General features: G+C 44.0%; 1 protein-coding gene across 1 annotated transcript in view; it reads left to right on the forward strand.

The window, feature by feature from the left end:
* KLKB1 (kallikrein B1) overlaps nt 1-18,900 on the forward strand; it is a 132,526-nt gene that overhangs the window by 53,448 nt on the left and 60,178 nt on the right. Inside the window, exon 11 of the mRNA XM_029586946.1 lies at nt 15,283-15,460. Within this exon, the coding sequence (XP_029442806.1) occupies nt 15,283-15,460 (178 nt within the window). The remainder of the gene's footprint in view (nt 1-15,282; nt 15,461-18,900) is intronic.

Below are 18,900 nucleotides of genomic sequence, written 5' to 3' on the forward strand. Positions count from 1 at the left end.
AAGTGTTACGCGCATATATTACGCGAATAACCCTTTTAAAAGCCTCCTGCGCGCGCCGAGTCTAATTTTCGTAGGCTCGGCAACACACGCAAGCTCCGGGATGCGCGTATGTCCCGGGTCTTGAAAAAGGGGGCGGGAAGAGGGCGGGGCGATCTGGGGGCAGGGCAGGGCCGGAGCCTCCAGGCACAGCAGCCATTTGCCGCTGTGCCCGGGATCGCGGGCCGGCCGTCGCCGTCTCGTGCAACCTACGCCTGCCAGGAGGCAGGCACAACTTAAAAATTAAAGGTAAGGGGTGGGGGGTTAGGTAGGGGAAGGGAGGGGAAGGGAGGGGAAGGTGGAGGGGGAGGGAACAGAGGAAGGCTGCGTGGCTCGGCACGGCTCGGCACGCGCAAGTTGCACAATTGTGCACCCCCTTGCGCATGCCGACCCTGGATTTTATAACATGCGCGCAGCTGCGTGCGCATGTTATAAAATCAGGCATAGATTTGTGCATGCATGCACAAATCTACACCCGCATGTAGTTTTTAAAATCTGGCCCTTAGAGTGCACCTGAAAAAGAATTTCTAAGAAGTCTGCAACAGCTGCTATGCATCAGGAGTGAAACTTTACAATATTTTAACTTAATTATTTCAAGTACATACCAACATTAAAAATTCCTTATTAATCTGTATTAATTGTATATTTATTGTAGTTTATAAATGCACAATAATATCATGTAAAAAGTAAAGAACACAAACATCAGATCCAATCAATCATGTAATAAAATAAATATCAATGTATTCTTTCGTGAATTCTCTTTCTCGAAAGTCAGAGATAATCATAACTACAATAAAACAGCAATAATCATAAGAATGAGTGCAGAGCAGAGCTAGGACAGTTCACATTACAACCCAAAATGCAAAAATAAAAATATTCAAATTATGGTATCACTTCAGCAAAACAAAATCCTTCCATTGCTAAACATTTTCAAATAAATTTTAAAATGTGCGCCCTTGCACCCATAATCCTGCATATTGGGCACGCAAGCAAAAATACGCTCAATTTTATATTGTGCGTGCAATTACACAAATAGCATTTAGAATATCCCTACCATGTGTATGTGTGGAGCCTGTACACGCATACTGACAAGTGACCGGGGAGGGAGAGAGAGACAATTGGACACTATATATCTCCCACTGTAAGAGGGACACTTTCAACTCAGGGTAGGTTTTGGGGGGCAGTGTTATAAAGGTCTACAGACCCTTGCGCCTTAGGCAGACCAATGTAATACTAACCCCCCCAACCCACCCTAAGTGGAAAGTGCCCCTCTTACAGTGGGAGATATATAGAGTGTCAGATTGTCTGTCTAAGAGTCTCTGTCTCTTTCCCTTCCTCCCTCCCCCAGTGTTTTGGATCTCTCTGGCCCAAAATCTCCAGACTTGCACCTCATCAGGACCAGTAGTAAAGTTATGCAGGTAACTGTGTAAGTCTTGGCTCCTCTCTGGAATGCCCATACCACATCTTTTTTCTGCCTCCTTATTCTTGACATCAGCACAGGTATGTACATGCATACTTCCTGGCTTCTTAAAATATGCATTGCTCGCACGCGGCCCACATATGCGTGTATGGGGCTGGTTTTGCGTGAGCAACACTTTTAAGATCTACCTGTGAGTGAGCTAAAAGAAGCCCCTGCAAAAAAAAAAAAAAAAAGTGCCTAGAAGACATATAACAGCACTGACTCTCAGGACTCAAATAACAGCAACCTTATGAAGAAGAAGCAAGGCAAATACTACACCAGGCCCTAAAACATTAATACACCACCTACTGGGATAACAGAACAAGCCAGACTGCTATAAATCCCTATAGAGAAACTACACGCTAGCAGCAATACTGCACCTAAGACACACAGAGGCAGAACATAGATTGACCCTTACCTAAATCAGAAATAAGGGATTACAATTTAGAAACAGAAGCATGCAAAAAAAAAAAACCCCGACTAGCCTGAGAAACCAGACTCTGAACAGTGGAAAGTTAGAGCAAAATACAAAATTATAAGAATTGCACATACCCAAAGATGGCTTATTCAAATTGCTGAAATTTCAAATTTTTTATTTTTTTTTTACCTTTACTGTCTGATCTTTTTATTTTACTAAATTGGTCCAGGTCTCCTTTTTCTACTTCCTAATTCTTTTTCTAAGGGCCACTCTTCACTTTGTGTTTCTTCCTCTCTCTCTCTTTCTCACACACACACACACACACACACACACACACAAGCTCACGCTTTCTCTCACAGATTCCCTTACACACACACAAGCTCTCACTCTCACATGTTCTACCACATACAGAAGCTCTCACTCACACACCTAGGCTCCCATTCTCGCACACAAACAAAAACATCCAGGCTCCAATTCTCATACACATACACAAAACACCCACGCCCCCATTCTGACACACACACACACACAAAAATTTAGGCTCCCATTTTTTCCCACACAAACACCTACACTCAGGCTCCTATTCTCACACACACATCCAGGCTCTCATTCTTACACACACACCCAGGCTCCCATTCTCATGTACAACCACCTCCACTCAAGCTCCCATTCATACACACAATCACCTCCACTCAAGCTCCCATTCTCACATGCACACATAGGGACTCACCATCAAATGCCTTCTTCTGCAGGCCTTTTTCACCGCCAGGGCCATGGGCTCCCGTGGTGGTTTTGTTTCGGTAGAACAAGGGCAAAGTGATGCACATAAGAAAAAATAACACATAGGGGTAGATTTTCAAAAAGCGCGCCTTCGCATACTTTTGTTGGCGCATCAGGCGCCAACAAAAGTACGCTGGATTTTAGTAGATATGCGCGTAGCCGCTAAAATCCTGGATCGGCGCGCGCAAGGCTACCGATTCCGTATAGCCGGTGCGCGCCGAGCCGCGCAGCCTACCTCCGTTCCCTCCAAGGCTGCTCCGAAATCGGAGCGGCCTCGGAGGGAACTTTCTTTTGCCCTCCCCTCACCTTCCCCTCCCTTCCCCTACCTAACCAACCCCCCCGGCCCTGTCTAAACCCCCCCTTACCTTTGTTGGGGATTTACGCCTCCCGGAGGGAGAGGTAAATCCCCGCGTGCCAGCGGGCCGCTAGCACGCCGGGACGCGACCTGGGGGCGGGTCCGGAGGGCGAGGCCACGCCCCTGGACCGCCCCGGGCCGTAACCACGCCCCCGGGCCCGCCCCTAAACGCTACATCCCGCCCCGAAAACGCCGCGTGGATCGGGCCCACCCCCGACACGCCCCCCTCGGAAAACCCCGGGACTTACGCGAGTCCCGGGGCTCTGCGCGCGCCGGGTAGGCCTATGTAAAATAGGCGCACCGGCGCGCAGGGCTCTTAAAATCCGCCCCTAAGTGAACTTAATAGCAGGTAATGGACTTCTCCTCCAAGAACTTATCTAATCCTTTTTTAAACACAGCTATACTAACTGCACTAACCACATCCTCTGGCAACAAATTCCAGAGTTTAATTGTGCATTGAGTAAAAAAGAACTTTCTCCGATTAGTTTTAAATGTGCCACATGCTAACTTCATGGAGTGCCCCCTAGTCTTTCTATTATCTGAAAGAGTAAATAACCGATTCACATCTACCCGTTCTAGACCTCTCATGATTTTAAACACCTCTATCATATCCCCCCTCAGCTGTCTCTTCTCCAAGCTGAAAAGTCCTAACCTCTTTAGTCTTTCCTCATAGGGGAGCTGTTCCATTCCCCTTATCATTTTCGATCAGATGAAATAGTGGCACTGTTCAAAAGTAACCGTTCTTTTCTCACAGCAGAATTTTCTTTTTATAGTTCTTTCCTTCATCTGTGCATGAGTCTCTAAAATCAGGGCCAAGGAAAACATCCACCTTCCAGGACATAGATAAGTGAAGTTCCCAGATGGACAGGAGATCTATGTATTTATTTATTTATATATTTAAATCTTTTCTATACCGACGTTCGGCAGGGACTGTCACAACGGTTTACAATAAGGCAAAGGCACATAAAAGTAATGGTACTAAAGTTTGTCAGTTTACATAGGTGCCAAAGGTTCGGTAACATATTGTTATAAATGTTTAATTGTTACATGTGATGAATCCTGTCCAGGTCATTCTCATTTTTAAATACAAAACTATCTTTAAACTTTAAACTTTAGTGATGTGTTATTTAATAAAAAAATAAAATTTAAAAAAAAATCCTTGTTTGGGCAGGAAAAACCCCTCCATGACTGGCAAAATTGTCCCTACACAAAGTGTTCAAATTCTTCTTTCTCCTCAGGGGGAGAAGAATCCGTTTGGGTGTCCTCTACAGTCTTAAAAGTTTTTACTCACTGTTCTCCACTGGCTTGATCTTGCTCTGTCTCACAATTGAATCCCTAATGGGAGAGACCCTCTCAGGAGCCTGCAGCTCTCAGAGGTTCTTCTGGTCAGGGTTGGAAGAGGGGCAGCACAACTTCCTCCCAGGATCTTCTAATAAAATCTTCTTCCTCAAAAACAGAGACAAATCACCAGAAAGTCCTGGCACCAAGTCACCGCCAATGCCCTGTCCTCTGAGGATGCAGAAGAGCAGATATTCCCTAACTTGGGACTGCCAAAGGGAGGGTTCCCCTTGCCTTCCCTCCAGGTAGTGTCCAGGGGTCTCACCAGGCTTCTTACAAATAAAGTCTCTTTAAGTCCAAAACTCAACCCTGGATGTAGTCTCTACTCACCAAGGAGTGGATGGGCAAAGCAGATCCCCAACCTGACTCTCAGTCTCCAAGTAGGGTGTGCCCAAGATCCAAGAGTAGGCCCCAATAAAATCTAATGCAGGACAAAAAAGTCATCTACCTCCTCCAACTCTGAAATGAACACAGGCCCCCCTGAGCTCTCATTAGAGAGGGGGAAGTCCATCTCAGCACCCTCAAAGAAAGGGGCTGTATCGAATGGCACCTCCACTCACTACTACAACCTGCACTTCCCTACCTAAAGGAGTTAACCAGGACAATACTGGTAACAGGCCCAGTGGGGCCATTACACAGAATTGAGATTGAAATGAAGTAGGAAGTAGCAATAGCAGGAAAAATTAAGAAATAGATTCAGGGATTGCCCTGCAGTGTAAGAGGAGTCCATTTTCAATGATGGCACCAGTGGAGCAGGAGTAAGTGGGATCACTTCTGCCTTTGGAACAACTAAGGAGTAAGCTTTGAGGGAGACAGGGACACCCAAAATGGGATATTAGGGGGATTTTGTGCAAGGGGGCAGGGGAAGTTGCTATTTTCCCCACAGGCCATTCATGGATTTGGTCCATGAGGGTGAGTGGCTTTCACTGGACCATGCGGCCCCTTGAATCCAAGCTGGTCCTGAGATTGGGTGCCACCATCATATGTCACTATGGGAGGGAATGTTCAAAAAATGTATCACCAAAGTTTGCTATAGATGTAAATGAGCTCCCAATCTCATTTGTATCCCAGGCAAACATTTGCAGAAATGGGCCACTAACCCATGGAATATACCATGGGTTAGTTCATTAACACTTATAAATAACAAAGAGGCCATTCTATATTACTTTAAATATTGTGTAGGTATCCTCCCTCTTAAAAATGCAGGAAGATGCCTGAAGAAAAAACTTGCATGGAATGATTTCAGCTCTGCATTCTTTTTGACACTATGTATTGTGTCAAATGAAAATTAAGTCGAAATCTCTCCCAAACTGTATATTTCATATTTTCTTAAAGTTGATATGACTAGTGAGAAAACCTAAGGCTTCTGCTTCTAAACCTAATGCTTAAATTTGTGTCTGAAGATGATGTAGGGTCTTGAGGTAACTTTCAGTCATGTAAAGTATTGACAAAGTGATATCTAATCTCTTCCTCATACTGTGTGGCTCTGTATGACTATGCCCCCACCATTACCAGCTGGTTTACCACTGATCACTTGTTATCCATCATTTCTCTAACAGCCTCCTTCTCTTTGATTTTCAAATTAAAGAATGGCATAGTGACTTCTTGCTATAACTCAATGATATACAGTATTTCAGGACTAAGACCTGAAATGTCACTATGTTGAGATCAATGGGACCAGTGGGTAGCCATTTAGATTTAACTCAGACCACTACCATATACAGAGGTGCATTCATCTCAGAATCTGCAATAACCTGAAGAATCTGAAAAAATCCACATGATATCAAAATGGATTGTGAGTCTGAGTAAGTAGAAATTAGAGATGTGCAAAGCCCGGACCTTTTGGTTTGGGCTTCGTTTTCGGCCTGCCACAGGAAATTTTGTATTTCCCGCGGTATTTCTCTTTGAACTTCAGGGGACCCGAATTTCAGGTTAGTGTGCATTAACGGGAGTTAGTGCGTGCTAACTCGCCGTTAGTGCGCGCTAACCCGAAAACCAAATTTGCCCGAAATGATTGCACATCCCTGGTAGAAATCAACATTTTTATTCAAAATTGATTTTTGAATGGGAGATAATTACTCACCAATATGTTTGGTGAGCAGTTATCTCCAATTGAACAATCAGGTATAAACAAACATGTGGGTAAAGGGGAGCCAGTTGACATAGTGTATCTGGATTTCCAAAAAGCATTTGACAAAGTCCCTCATGAGAAAATTCTTAGGAAATTAATAAGTCATGGGATAGGGAGCAGTGTCCTGTTGTAGATTTGGAACTGGTTAAAAGATAGAAAACAGAAAGTGAGAAAGGTGAATAGTGGATTGCCCCTGGGATTATTGCTATTTAATATATTTATATATCTATATAAATAAAAATGTAAATGTTCGTTTGTTCAAAATCTTAAATTTCCGAAAGTTCTTCACCGATTGCTTTGAAGTTTTGACACGTTGCATTCGAATACGTGCGTGTTTTTATATACCTATGTTATATAGATGTCACACCTGTGACAGGTAAAAACATGCTTTTTGGGAAAAACAGCACCATCTGTTGGACGTAAAAGCAACACACGCTATCTACAATATAAATGGGCTCTGACCGATGGACCACAAATGCGCAGTAGAGAGCAGCTCTACCGCACATGTGCGGACCATAGAGCTCTGCGCTACATGCTGGGTGTCAGAGGGGAGGAGGAAAGGGCAGATGAGTCGCCGCTCCGAGAAACGGCTCAGCCCATTCCTCCGCTGCTGGGGAAGGGGAGAGGGAGTAGGGACTGCCGGACAGTTACACACAGGAGGAGGAAAGGGTAGAAGAGTCGCCGAGCCAGTCCGTCCACCGCCGGGGAAGGGGGGGAGGGAGTTGGGACAGCCGGAGCAGAGCAAATGCGCATTGTGAAATTAAACCAGACTGAGCCACGTGGCCGGGTACAGCTAGTAATATATATATATAAATGACCTGGAAATGGGAACAAGTAAGGTGATCACACTTGCCGATGACACAAAATTATTCAAAGTTTGTTAAATCACAAGAGGATTGTAAGAAATTGCAGGAGGACCTTGTAAAACTGGGAGATTGGGCATATAAATGGCAAATGAAATTTAATATAGACAAGTGCAAAGTGATACACTTAAGGAAGCACAACCTAAATTATAGCTACACAATGTAACGTTCCACATTAGGAGTCTTCATTAAGGAAAAGGATCTAGGAGTCATCACTGATAATATGTTGAAATCTTCTGCTCAGTGTGCAGCATTAGCCAAGAAAGCAAATAGAATGCTAGGAGTTATTAGGAAAGGAATAGAGATTACAACAGAGTATATTATAATGCCTTCATATTAGAGATGTGATTCGGCTGAACCTTTTGGTTCGGCCTTCATAATCAGCCCCCTGCGGGAAATTTTGTTTTCCCGCGGTTCGGGCCAATTTTTTTCTGGCTGCCCCGAAATGAAAAAACCCCCCTCCCCAGCCCATTAAATTTAATTAATTACAATCCCCTACCCTCCCGACCCCCCCCCCTCAAAACTTTCCGAAAGTCCCTGGTGGTCCAGCGGGGTCCCGGGAGCAATCTCCCCCTCTCAGGGCATCAGCTGCCACTAATCAAAATGGCGCTGGTGGCCCTTTGCCCTTACATTTGATAGGGGCTATCGGTGACATTGGCCAGCCCCTGTCACATGGTAGGAACAATGGATGGTCCATGCCATTTTTTAAGATGGTGCCGGCCGTCCATTGCTCCTACCATGGGGCCAGCCAATGGCACCGATTGCCCTTATCATGTGACAGTGGCTAAGGGCCACAAGCACCATTTTAATTACTGGCAGCCAACAGCCCAAGAGCGGGAGATCACTCCCGGGACCTCCTCTGGACCACCAGGGACTTTCAGCAAGTCTTGGGAGGGGAGTCAGGCAAGTCTTGGGGGGGTTGCAATTAATTAAATTTGAAGGGTTGGGATGGTTTTGTTTTTTTTTAATGTACCTTTGTCTCCCCCCCCAAAAAAAACCGATATGAAAACCACACAAAATTTTGTGGGTTTTCCTATTGTTTCATCAGCCCACCGAATTGCAATGAAATAGGAAATATCATCTTTATTTCCTATTTCATTGCAAACGAATGCACATCCCAATTTAATATCGCTCCATGGTATGTCCTTATCTTGAGTATTGTGTGCATTTCTGGTCACCACATCTCAAAAAAGATTTAGCAGAATTAGAAAAGGTACAGAGAATGGAAACCAAAATGATAAAGGGAATGGAATGATTCCCCTATGAGGAAAGTCTAAAGAGGTTAGGTCTCTTCGGTTTGGAGAAAAGATGGCTGAGGGGTAGATATGATAGAGATCTACAAAATAAGTAGAATGGAAAAAGTAAACATTAATCAGTTTACTCTTTCAAAGTGTACTAAGAATGTTACCACTCATGATCAGCAGGGTCCCGGGCTCTCGGCGTTTCCAGCGCGGCGTCATTGACAGGCAGCGGCATCACACTTCGCGCCTCGGGCTGAGGCCCCACCCCCTTTAAGCCTGTCATCCCCGGATGTCCGGCAAATTGCGCGGGAGAACTTCAGTACTTAAAGCCCTGACTTCAGCATAACCTCGCCTCAGCTACAGGCTACCTTGTGCTGGTGCTCTTCACGGATTCTGTTGTTTCGCTGCCTGACTTGGTTTGCCTCTCCATTTATTCTCTTGCCTTGCTGCCTGCCTCGACCCGGACCAGACTTGGATTCTCTTGCCTTACTGCTTGCCTCGACCAGGACCGGACTTGGATTACTCTTGCCTTGCTGCCTGCCTCAACCCGGACCAGACTTGGATTCTCTTGCCTTGCTGCTTGCCTTGACCAGGACTGGACTTGGATTACTCTTGCCTTGCTGCTTGCCTCAACCCGGACCGATTACTCTTGCCTTGCTGCCTGCCTCGACCCAGACCAGACTTGGATTACTCTTGCCTTGCTACCCACCTTGACCCAGACCAGACTTGGATTACTCTGGCCTTGCTGTCTACCTCGACCCGGACTGGATTTGGACTATTCCTGGTGTACTTCACTGGTTGGGTGGATAGCACCATTCCTACCACCTGAGATCCTTCCTTTTGGCCTAAAGGTAAGACTGTTAACCATCAAGGATTCACTAAATCGTAACCGTTAGCTGAAGCCATGGATCTCGTGGGTTTAACAGCACTACAGGCCATTCCCGGGTTAGCTTCCTGCATCCAGCAGCAGCAGGGGGAGCTTAATCAAGTCACAGGAGTACTGGAAAGACTGGTGGCAAGAATGGATGCATCGTCAGTCTCGAATCCGGCCGCTCCAATCCCACCCCCCATAGTACGTCTAAGTCCACCACCATGATTCAACGGGAATCCGCAGCTATGCCGGGGGTTTATCAACCAGTGTCGTATGCACTTCTCTCTCCAGCCAGCAGTATTCACTAAGAACCAAGGTCATCTTTATTTTGTCGCTATTGGAGGGACCAGCCTTGGCCTGGGCCTCTCCTTTTTGGGAGTGAGAAGACCCATGTTTGTACAATTTAACTCAATTCTTGAGAGACTTTCGGCTAATCTTTGATGAACCCAGCCGTTCTGCTTCAGCATCAGCAGAATTACTTCAAATAAGACAGGGGTCTCGCTCAGTGGGGGAATACGCGGTTCAATTTCGTACATTAGCTGCTGAATTACGTTGGGGAGAGGACAGTCTCACGGCCATTTTTTGACAAGGACTTTATGAAATCATTAAAGATCAACTGACAGGCCGTGATATACCAGACAGTTTGGAGGAATTAATTCGTCTGGCCATTCGAGTGGATCTACGAGTTCAGGAACGCTCTCGAGAGAGAGGCATGCTGCGACGACCAGTTCGCCTGGCGCCAACCTTTCAGCAACCTCTTACGAACCTTTGGGTTTTGGAGACTCGAGCAGCATCCGAGGAACCTATGCAAATCGACCGATGTCACATAACTCCTCAGGAACGGCAGCAGCGTAGATTGAACAATCTCTATTTATACTGCGCAGGACCGGGACACTTCGCTAACAACTGTCCGAATAAGTCGGGAAACTCTCGGGCCTAGGCTTGGTGGGAGAGGCCTCCCTGGGTCCATTCAGTCCCTCTCCACAGATTCTGATTCCTGTAGCTTTAAAGTTTGGACAAGAGACCCTTCAATGTCAGGCCTTTTTAGGCTCCGGAGCTGCAAGCAACTTCATCGAGGAGCAATTGGTCAACAGATTCCATATTCCCACCAAGACTCTCAAAACTCCTTTGGTAGTCTCATCCGTTTCTGGACAACCCATTGGAGAAAGGATTACTGCCATAACTCAACCTGTCAACATGACTATGGGAATTCTTCATCATGAAACCATCCAATTATTTGTTCTGCCTGCTTCGGTCAACCAGATTATTTTAGGTCTCCCCTGGTTGAGACAACACCAATCCCACTTAGACTGGGGGAACTTGCAACTGGCTAAATGGAGCTCCCACTGTCAATGCAACTGTTTAACGATCATTCATCCACCCAACATTATCACTTCTGATTCCACGAAGATACCAGCTGCCTTACCCAAGTACTACGCAGAATTTATTGATGTTTTTAGCAAACAACAAGCCGAAACCCTTCCACCACATCGTTCCTACGATTGTGAAATCGAATTACTGCCAGGTAAAGAGTCCCCCAGGGGGAGAGGTTATACCTTATCAGAACCAGAATCGAGAGCCATGACACAATATATCCAAGAAAATCTGGCAAGAGGATTCATTAAACCTTCCTCCTCCCCAGCAGGAGCAGGATTTTTTTTTTGTCAAAAAGAAAGATGGCTCATTACGGCCATGTACCGACTATAGAGGACTAAATGCCATAGCTAAGAAAAACTGGTATCCAATTCCTTTAATTTCAGAACTTTTTGATCATCTAAAAGGAGCCCAAATTTTTACTAAGCTCGATCTGCGAGGAGCCTATAATTTAGTCCAAATTCGGGAACAGGATGAATGGAAAATGGCCTTTAACACGCATGATGGACACTACAAGTATCGGGTCATGCTGTTTGGCCTATGTAATGCTCCGGCAGTTTTTCAGAATATGATTAATGACATTTTTCATGATCTGCTATATTCCCATGTCATTGTTTATCTGGACGACATCCTAATTTTTTCTAAAGATCAATAACAACACCAACATCATGTCAAGCAAGTATTACAATGCCTCCGAGACAACAAATTATTTGTTAAATTGGACAAATGTCTTTTCCATCAGGAGGAGCCACCATTCCTGGGGTATATTGTTTCCAAAGAAGGCCTACGCATGGATCCGGAGAAACTTAAAGCCATTTAGGATTGGCCTCAACCCACAGGACTGAAGGCCTTACAAAGAGTTTTGGGGTTTTACAACTATTATCACCAGTTCATTTCCGACTACTCCATGCTGGTAGCCCCCCTTACTGCCTTAACAAAGAAAAAAGCCCCAATTCATAACTGGCCCGTGGAAGCCATCCAGGCGTTTCAACAGCTAAAATAGGAATTTACCAAAAATCCATGCCTTATACCACTTGATCCAGTAAAGCCTTTCATTGTGGAGGTTGACGCTTCAGCCGTAGGTGTTGGAACTATTCTATTACAACCCTCTGACTCTGGAACATTACTTACCTGTGCTTATTTTTCCAAAAACGTTTCTCCAGCACAGAAGAATTATGCCATAGGAGAAAGAGAATTATTGGCAATCAAGGCGGCATTGGAGGAATGGAGACATCTTTTAGAGGGGGCTAAATATACTGTCAAGATCTATATGGATCACAAGAATCTCACCTACCTATCACAGGCTCAACGTTTAAATCCCAGACAAGCTCGATGGGCAATGTTTTTCAGTTGGTTTGACTTCAAGATACATTTTCAGGCCGCTAAGAAGAATGTTATAGCAGATGTATTCTCTCGAAGTTTCATTCCAGAGGATACTCTGGAACCATGTCGCCATATAATTGACCCAGCCAGGATAATGGTGGCAGCCACTTTTATGGTTCTGGTGGGGAAAACAGTAGTACCTAAGCGACTTTGACAAAAAGTTCTTCAATAGGCTCACGACTCCCAGTATGCGGGACATCCTGGGATTAATAGAACTAGAGACCTTGTCTCACGTTCTCATTGGTGGCCACGATGGAGATCTGATGTAAAGAGTTACGTGGACTCCTATTCTATATGCGCTGCCCAAAAGATTCCGCGACAAAGGGCGGCTGGACTACTGCAACCTCTATCTATTCCAAAGATACCCTGATCACAGATTGCCACAGACTTTATAACCGACGTTCCTCCGTCTGAGGGGAATACTGTGATTTGGGTGGTTATTGACTGATTTTCTAGAATGGCCCATTTTATCCCACTCCCTGGACTACCCTCTGCCTCAGAATTGGCCCAAATCATCGTACAACACATTTTCCGTATCCAGGGGCTACCCTCTAGTATTGTGTCAGACAGAGGAGTGCAATTTACGGCAAAAGTTTGGAGAGGCTTGTGCAAGAAATTTCAGATTAAGTTAGAATTTTCATCATCTTACCATCCTCAGTCCAACGGATTAACTGAACGTACCAACCAGTCTCTTAAAACCTTCTTACAGTGCTATATGAATCAAAGACACGATGATTGGGCATCCCTGTTACCGTGGGCCGAACTATAACATAATAACCATGTAACCCAAGGAAGTGGAACCTCACCTTTCTTTTTAGTCTTTGGGAGACATCCGCGGATTCCCCTCCCCATTGCTACACCCTCATCCTGTCCGGCCGTGGACATAACGGTGCAATCAATGACCAAACTGTGGGGGGAAGACTCAAAAACTGCTGCTATGAGCTTCCAGTAAAATCAAGAAACAAGCTGACAAAAGGAGGAGAAAGGTACTTTCCCTTCAACCAGGAGATTTGGTGTGGTTAAGCACTAAGAACCTCAAGTTATGTACCACATCTCTAAAATTTGCTCCTATGTATATAGGACTGTTTCTGGTGATTAAACAGATTAATGAAGTCGCCTTTAAACTCCAGTTGCCTCCCACTCTTCGTATCCATAATGTGTTTCACATCTCTTTACTTAAAACAGCAATATTGTCCTGCCCTCCAAGAGAATCAAGAAAATGACTCCCTCTTTGATACTGGATGACACACAATATGAGATTAAAGAAATATTGGACTCTAGAAAGCTTAGAGAAAGAATACAATATTTAATTGCATGGAAAAATTTTGGTCCTGAGGAGAATTCTTGGGAGCCACGTGAGAATATCCAAGCATCTTGTTTACTTCGACAATTTCACTAAAGATTTCCCCATAAACCTGGTCCAGGGAACCGGAGGAGAGAGCCTTGCGGGGGAGGTACTGTTACCACTCACGATCAGCAGGGTCCTGGGCTCTCGGTGTTTCCAGCATGCGGCGTCACCAACAGGCAGCGGCATCACACTTCGTGCCTTGGGCTGTGGCTCCGCCCCCTTTAAGTGCGTCATCCCCGGAAGTCCGGCAAATTGCGTGGGAGACTTCAGTACTTAAAGCCCTGACTTCAGCATAACCTCACCTCAGCCACAGGCTATCTTTTGCTGGTGCTCTTCACGGATTCTGTTGTTTCGCTGCCTGACTTGGTTTGCCTCTCCGTTTATTCTCTTGCCTTGCTACCTGCCTCGACCCGGACCGGACTTGGATTACTCTTGCCTTGCTGCTTGCCTCGACCCAGACCGGACTTGGATTACTCTTGCCTTGCTGCTTGCCTCGACCCGGTCTGGTCTTGGATTACACACTCTTGCCCTGCTGCCTGCCTCGACCCAGACCGCACTTGGATTACTCTTGCCTTGCCCGCCACGACCCAGATCGGACTTGGATTACTCTGGCCTTTCTGTATACCTCAACCCAGTCTGGATTTGGACTATTCCTGATGTACTTCACTGGTTGGGTGGGCAGCACCATTGCTACCACCTGAGATCCTTCCTTTTGGCCTAAAGATAAGACTGTTAACCATCAAGGATTCACTAAATCGTAACAAAGGGTAGGGGACACACAATGAAGTTACTAAGTGATACATTTAAAACTAAGAGAAAATATTTTTTAATTAACTATAATTAAGCCAGAGGATGTGGTGAAAGCTATTAGCTTAACTGCGTTTAAAAAAAGGTTTAGACAAGTTTCTGGAAGAAAAGTCTATAAACCACTAATAAGGTAGAGTTGCAGAAATCCACGTCTTATCTCTGGGATAAACATATGATATCTAGTTATCCCTTAGGATCCTGATAGGTACTTGTGACTTGGATTGGCTACTGCTGAAAACAGGATACAGGGCTTGATGGACATTTGGTCTGACCCAGTATGGCAAGTCTTATGTTCTTATGATTATAGCTGATCTTGTTTAATTTGTGAGTGAATCAAAGATATGATCCATAGTTCCTTGTCTGGCGGTCTGGCATATTGCCAGTTCTTGTATAATCAATGTAATCTATGGAACTCCTTGCTTGTCCCCACAAAAAACCCCCAAATAAATAAATAAATAAATAAATAAAGGATGACTGCTGTGTACTCTCTGTATTTGAGCAATCTTCTGTACCACAGGAGGATTCATCAGATGAAGCTTCAAATAATGCTTTTCTCTTTGATCCATTTTGAGAGTATTATTGTAACCATGGATCAACCCTCCCTTATTTGTAATCACTTTCATCCTGCTGAAATTTATTACCTTCGTTTGCTTGATGGTAGATCTAAATTGCTCTACTATAGTCTTTCATATAGGCCTTAATCTTTCTCACTAGTCATATCAACTTGAATACAAGAGTTATATTTTGGGAGAGATTTGGACTTTCATATTGATTACATTTAACTTTTCTTGTCGGAATTCATTTTGGCACTAGAAATGAAACAATGTTTTTATGTCTAGCTATCAAACTGGTTTTTATTATATTTGTTTTTGTAATAGGATGTGGCCAACAAGCCAAAGGGTCAAGAATCACTGGAGGAAGTGATAGTTCTGCTGCGGAATGGCCATGGCAATTAAGCTTACACATCAAAATATCTACAATTTCAAGACACGTATGTGGAGGGTCAATTATCAATAATTGGTGGATAGTAACAGCTGCCCACTGTATCCAGGAGCAGTGAGTATTTCTTCTGTAAAATTATTTTGCTTAGCTAAAAGATTATTTTGCATAGCTGTAAAAAATGTTTTTATCACATTGTAAAGCTCTCAAAGGGGATGAGTCAGCCCTGTCCCAATGAAGCCCCATCTTTGGGTACACAATAATGCTAGGGAAACATTGATTGGAAGCAAGCAATATCTTTTATTGCCAGGCCAAGTAGTGTCAGAGCTTTGCAATGCCTCTTTGCTAATTACCCGAGTGGTGTTGGCACCATATTTCTAAACAAAAATGCCTATGCCACAATAGAATTTATGTAATCCGAGTCCAGCTGTAAAGTAAATTGGTGACCAATCAATTCTTAGCAGAGCAGGTCCTCTGGAAGCCGTCTGGTTCCTCCCTTTGAAGTCATCAGCTCTCAGCATCTCATATTGTCTGGTTGTAATCTTCTCATAGTTCTAGCATTGTCATCTTATATTGTCAGTCAGGATAGTCCCACTTTAGCACTGTGGGTGGAGTCAGGCACTTGTAATTGGCTAGTGCTACTCCATTACACCCTCAGGATAGTGTTCATACTGTCAAAAGGGGGCGCCCTTCTTATATCATCGAGACTATTATCACTTGCTCCTGGTCTGTTTTAACCATTTGTGTAGGTTCATTTTTGCAACCATTACATTGCTCTTCACAGTTGCTCAAAGTCTGTTTTGATCACACACACAAATCTTGCAGCTGGAGTTCCATTTTAGTCTAGCTACACTGAATTCAAGCTTCCCCCTTTTCTCTTTGTCCAGAAGTTACTTTGCAGAATGATATATGTGAAAGGCCAGGATTCAGGAAGTATGTCTGCATGGATAAGAATATAATGCAAAGAAAAGGAAAATATGCTCTCTTAATTTTCATATAAGTTTCCGGCCTTGCGTTTAAAAAAAAAAATATATTAAAATAAAAATATGTTCTGCATAACCCTGCAAAACTGTACAATCTGCTTACTTACAAAAATTAGTTCAAAACTGATTAATGCATAATCTAAAATGTGATCAATAGTTTATCTAAAATTTTGTGCCAGTTTTCCTATCCATTATGAGCCATGGACATTTTTTCAACTTTTATTTTAACACAATGAAGTTTACATTAGCAGGAATTTTCTGTAATGTCATTTATCAAATGGGTTAAGTATATGCAAGCGTGATGATTGCATCTGGAGAACGGCCTCCAGAGGAACTTGGAGCAACAATTCTCCTCCAAAGAAGCAAACCCTATTTGTGCATGAACATAAGGTTCGAAAGGAACTTAGGGAACAAAGAAAACCTTGGAAGGGGCTGCAACAGTCTGACTTAAAATATAGAGGGCTTAGCCCCATGAACACATTTATGCAGCCCTATAGTACAGGCCACACCAAGCAAAAGCAGTTTCAAATTTCATTTGGTAACAGATCAAGAAAGTTTACAATTGCATTTTGTGTGCCAGCTCTCTAACTGCCAAAACAAATAAAACAAGTTCAAAATTAGTGCTGCAAGCAGTTCAGCTTCAAAATCAATAAAACTAGTTTTAAAGTTCAAATTAGTGCAGGAGCAGCTCACTCCAAAAATCAAAGTTAGTTCTTTAAACTCTCAGAAGAACCCTCTTAACAGTGCAAGTTAAGCCAAAGTAGCATGGTTCCATTCCCCTCCACACTGACAGCAGTCATAGTCTTTCAGCTGTAAAAGTGCGGTGTAGCAGTAGTGTCTTAACTCTTTAAAAGAAAAAAAAACAAAACTCTCAACAGCTTACATTAAGCAAAGCAGCACTGCTCCCTTCTCCCACACTGACAGTATTAACACTATTTTTCAGCTGAAACAGCACAGCTACATAATAACAGACAGAGAGAGCCCACCTTCAGTCAATCCCTGTTCTAAGATCCTCTACTGTCTCCAATATGTTCATGATCCTTCCACTTCTCTGGCACACCAGATTCTTCTATCTTCATCAACTTAAGTAACAGCAGCAAACCTTCTCTCCACCTTTCTTTCTCCCTTGTAACTCCCCTATATATCCCATCTGTGTGCCTGGTGAGTTTGGAGCTCACTCCTTCCCTGCTCTCACAAACTCCACTCTCAGAACTCCACGATTCCAGGTTCTCACTAGAGCACTGGTTCCCAACCCTGTCCTGGGGACTCCCCAGCCTGTCGGGTTTTCAGGATATCCACAATAAATATGCATGAGAGAAAATTTGCATGCACTACCTCCATAACATGCAAATTTTCTCTCATGCATATTCATTGTGGATATCCTGAAAACCCGACTGGCTGGAGGGGGAGGGGGGGTCTCCAGGACAGGGTTGGAAACCACTGCACTAGAGAATCTGGGAAGTATAGCCCAAGGTATTTCTTTGCTCTGGGGAGACTGGGCCTCTTCCACATTCTTTGTGATCACTTTAGAGGTTGTATGTAAGGTGGAGTGGCTGGGGAAACCTCCTTTCCCTCAACACAGTAAGATATTGCTTCTGTATTTAAAATTGGGAATTCTAAATTTTAAAAGTATACAATAATCTGCTGTAAATATGTTAATCTCTGCAAATGGTTTCTTATAATCTGCTGTAAATAACCTCTGCTCAGTTATGGTTAGTCCTATCTACCTTCTTTGCTGCTCTCTCCTCTTCCTCTCTGTCTATCCCACCCTCCCCCCGCTCCCTTTTCTATTGCCTTCTCCATCCCCCCACCCCTGTTTTTTTGTAATTTCCTCCTGTCTCAAGTTCATTGTGAACCGGCGTGATGTGCCCCACGAACACCGGTATATTAAAAGCTGTTAAATAAAATAAAATAAATAAATAAATAATAAAAGATACATATAGTGTATCTTTTATAAAAGATACTTCAGACTTTTATAAAGATACTTCAGACTTTTATAAAAGATACTTCAGACACTAAAAAAACTCAAACCCCTTCTCCAAGAGCACGATTTCCGAACAGTCCTCCAATCAATTATCTTCTCAAAACTCGACTACTGCAACTCCCTCCTCCTCGGCCTACCAGAAATCCACATCAAACCCCTCCAAGTTCTACAGAACGCTGCCGCCAGAATCATCTCTAACAACAAAAAATCCTCTCACATCACACCCACTCTCAAAGAACTCCACTGGCTACCCATTACACAAAGAATCCAGTATAAAACCCTCACCCTCATGCACAAAAAAATAAACAACAACAAAATGGACTGGCTAAACAACGGAATACAACCTTACCCCACTCAAAGAACTCTCAGATCCACCAACACTGGCCTCCTAGCCGTCCCCAATCTCAAAGCTGCACACCTCAACGTCACCCGCAAACGAGCCATAACAATAGCGGGCCCCACCTTATGGAACACCCTCCCCACCTGTCTCAGAAACGAACCTTCACTGCAAGTCTTCAAAAAACACCTCAAAACATGGCTATTTTTAAAAGCTTTCCCACCTGACACATAACCCGCCCAAATGCACCAAC

The sequence above is a fragment of the Rhinatrema bivittatum genome, chromosome 1, assembly GCF_901001135.1.
Source record: "Rhinatrema bivittatum chromosome 1, aRhiBiv1.1, whole genome shotgun sequence".
Lineage (NCBI taxonomy): Eukaryota > Metazoa > Chordata > Amphibia > Gymnophiona > Rhinatrematidae > Rhinatrema > Rhinatrema bivittatum.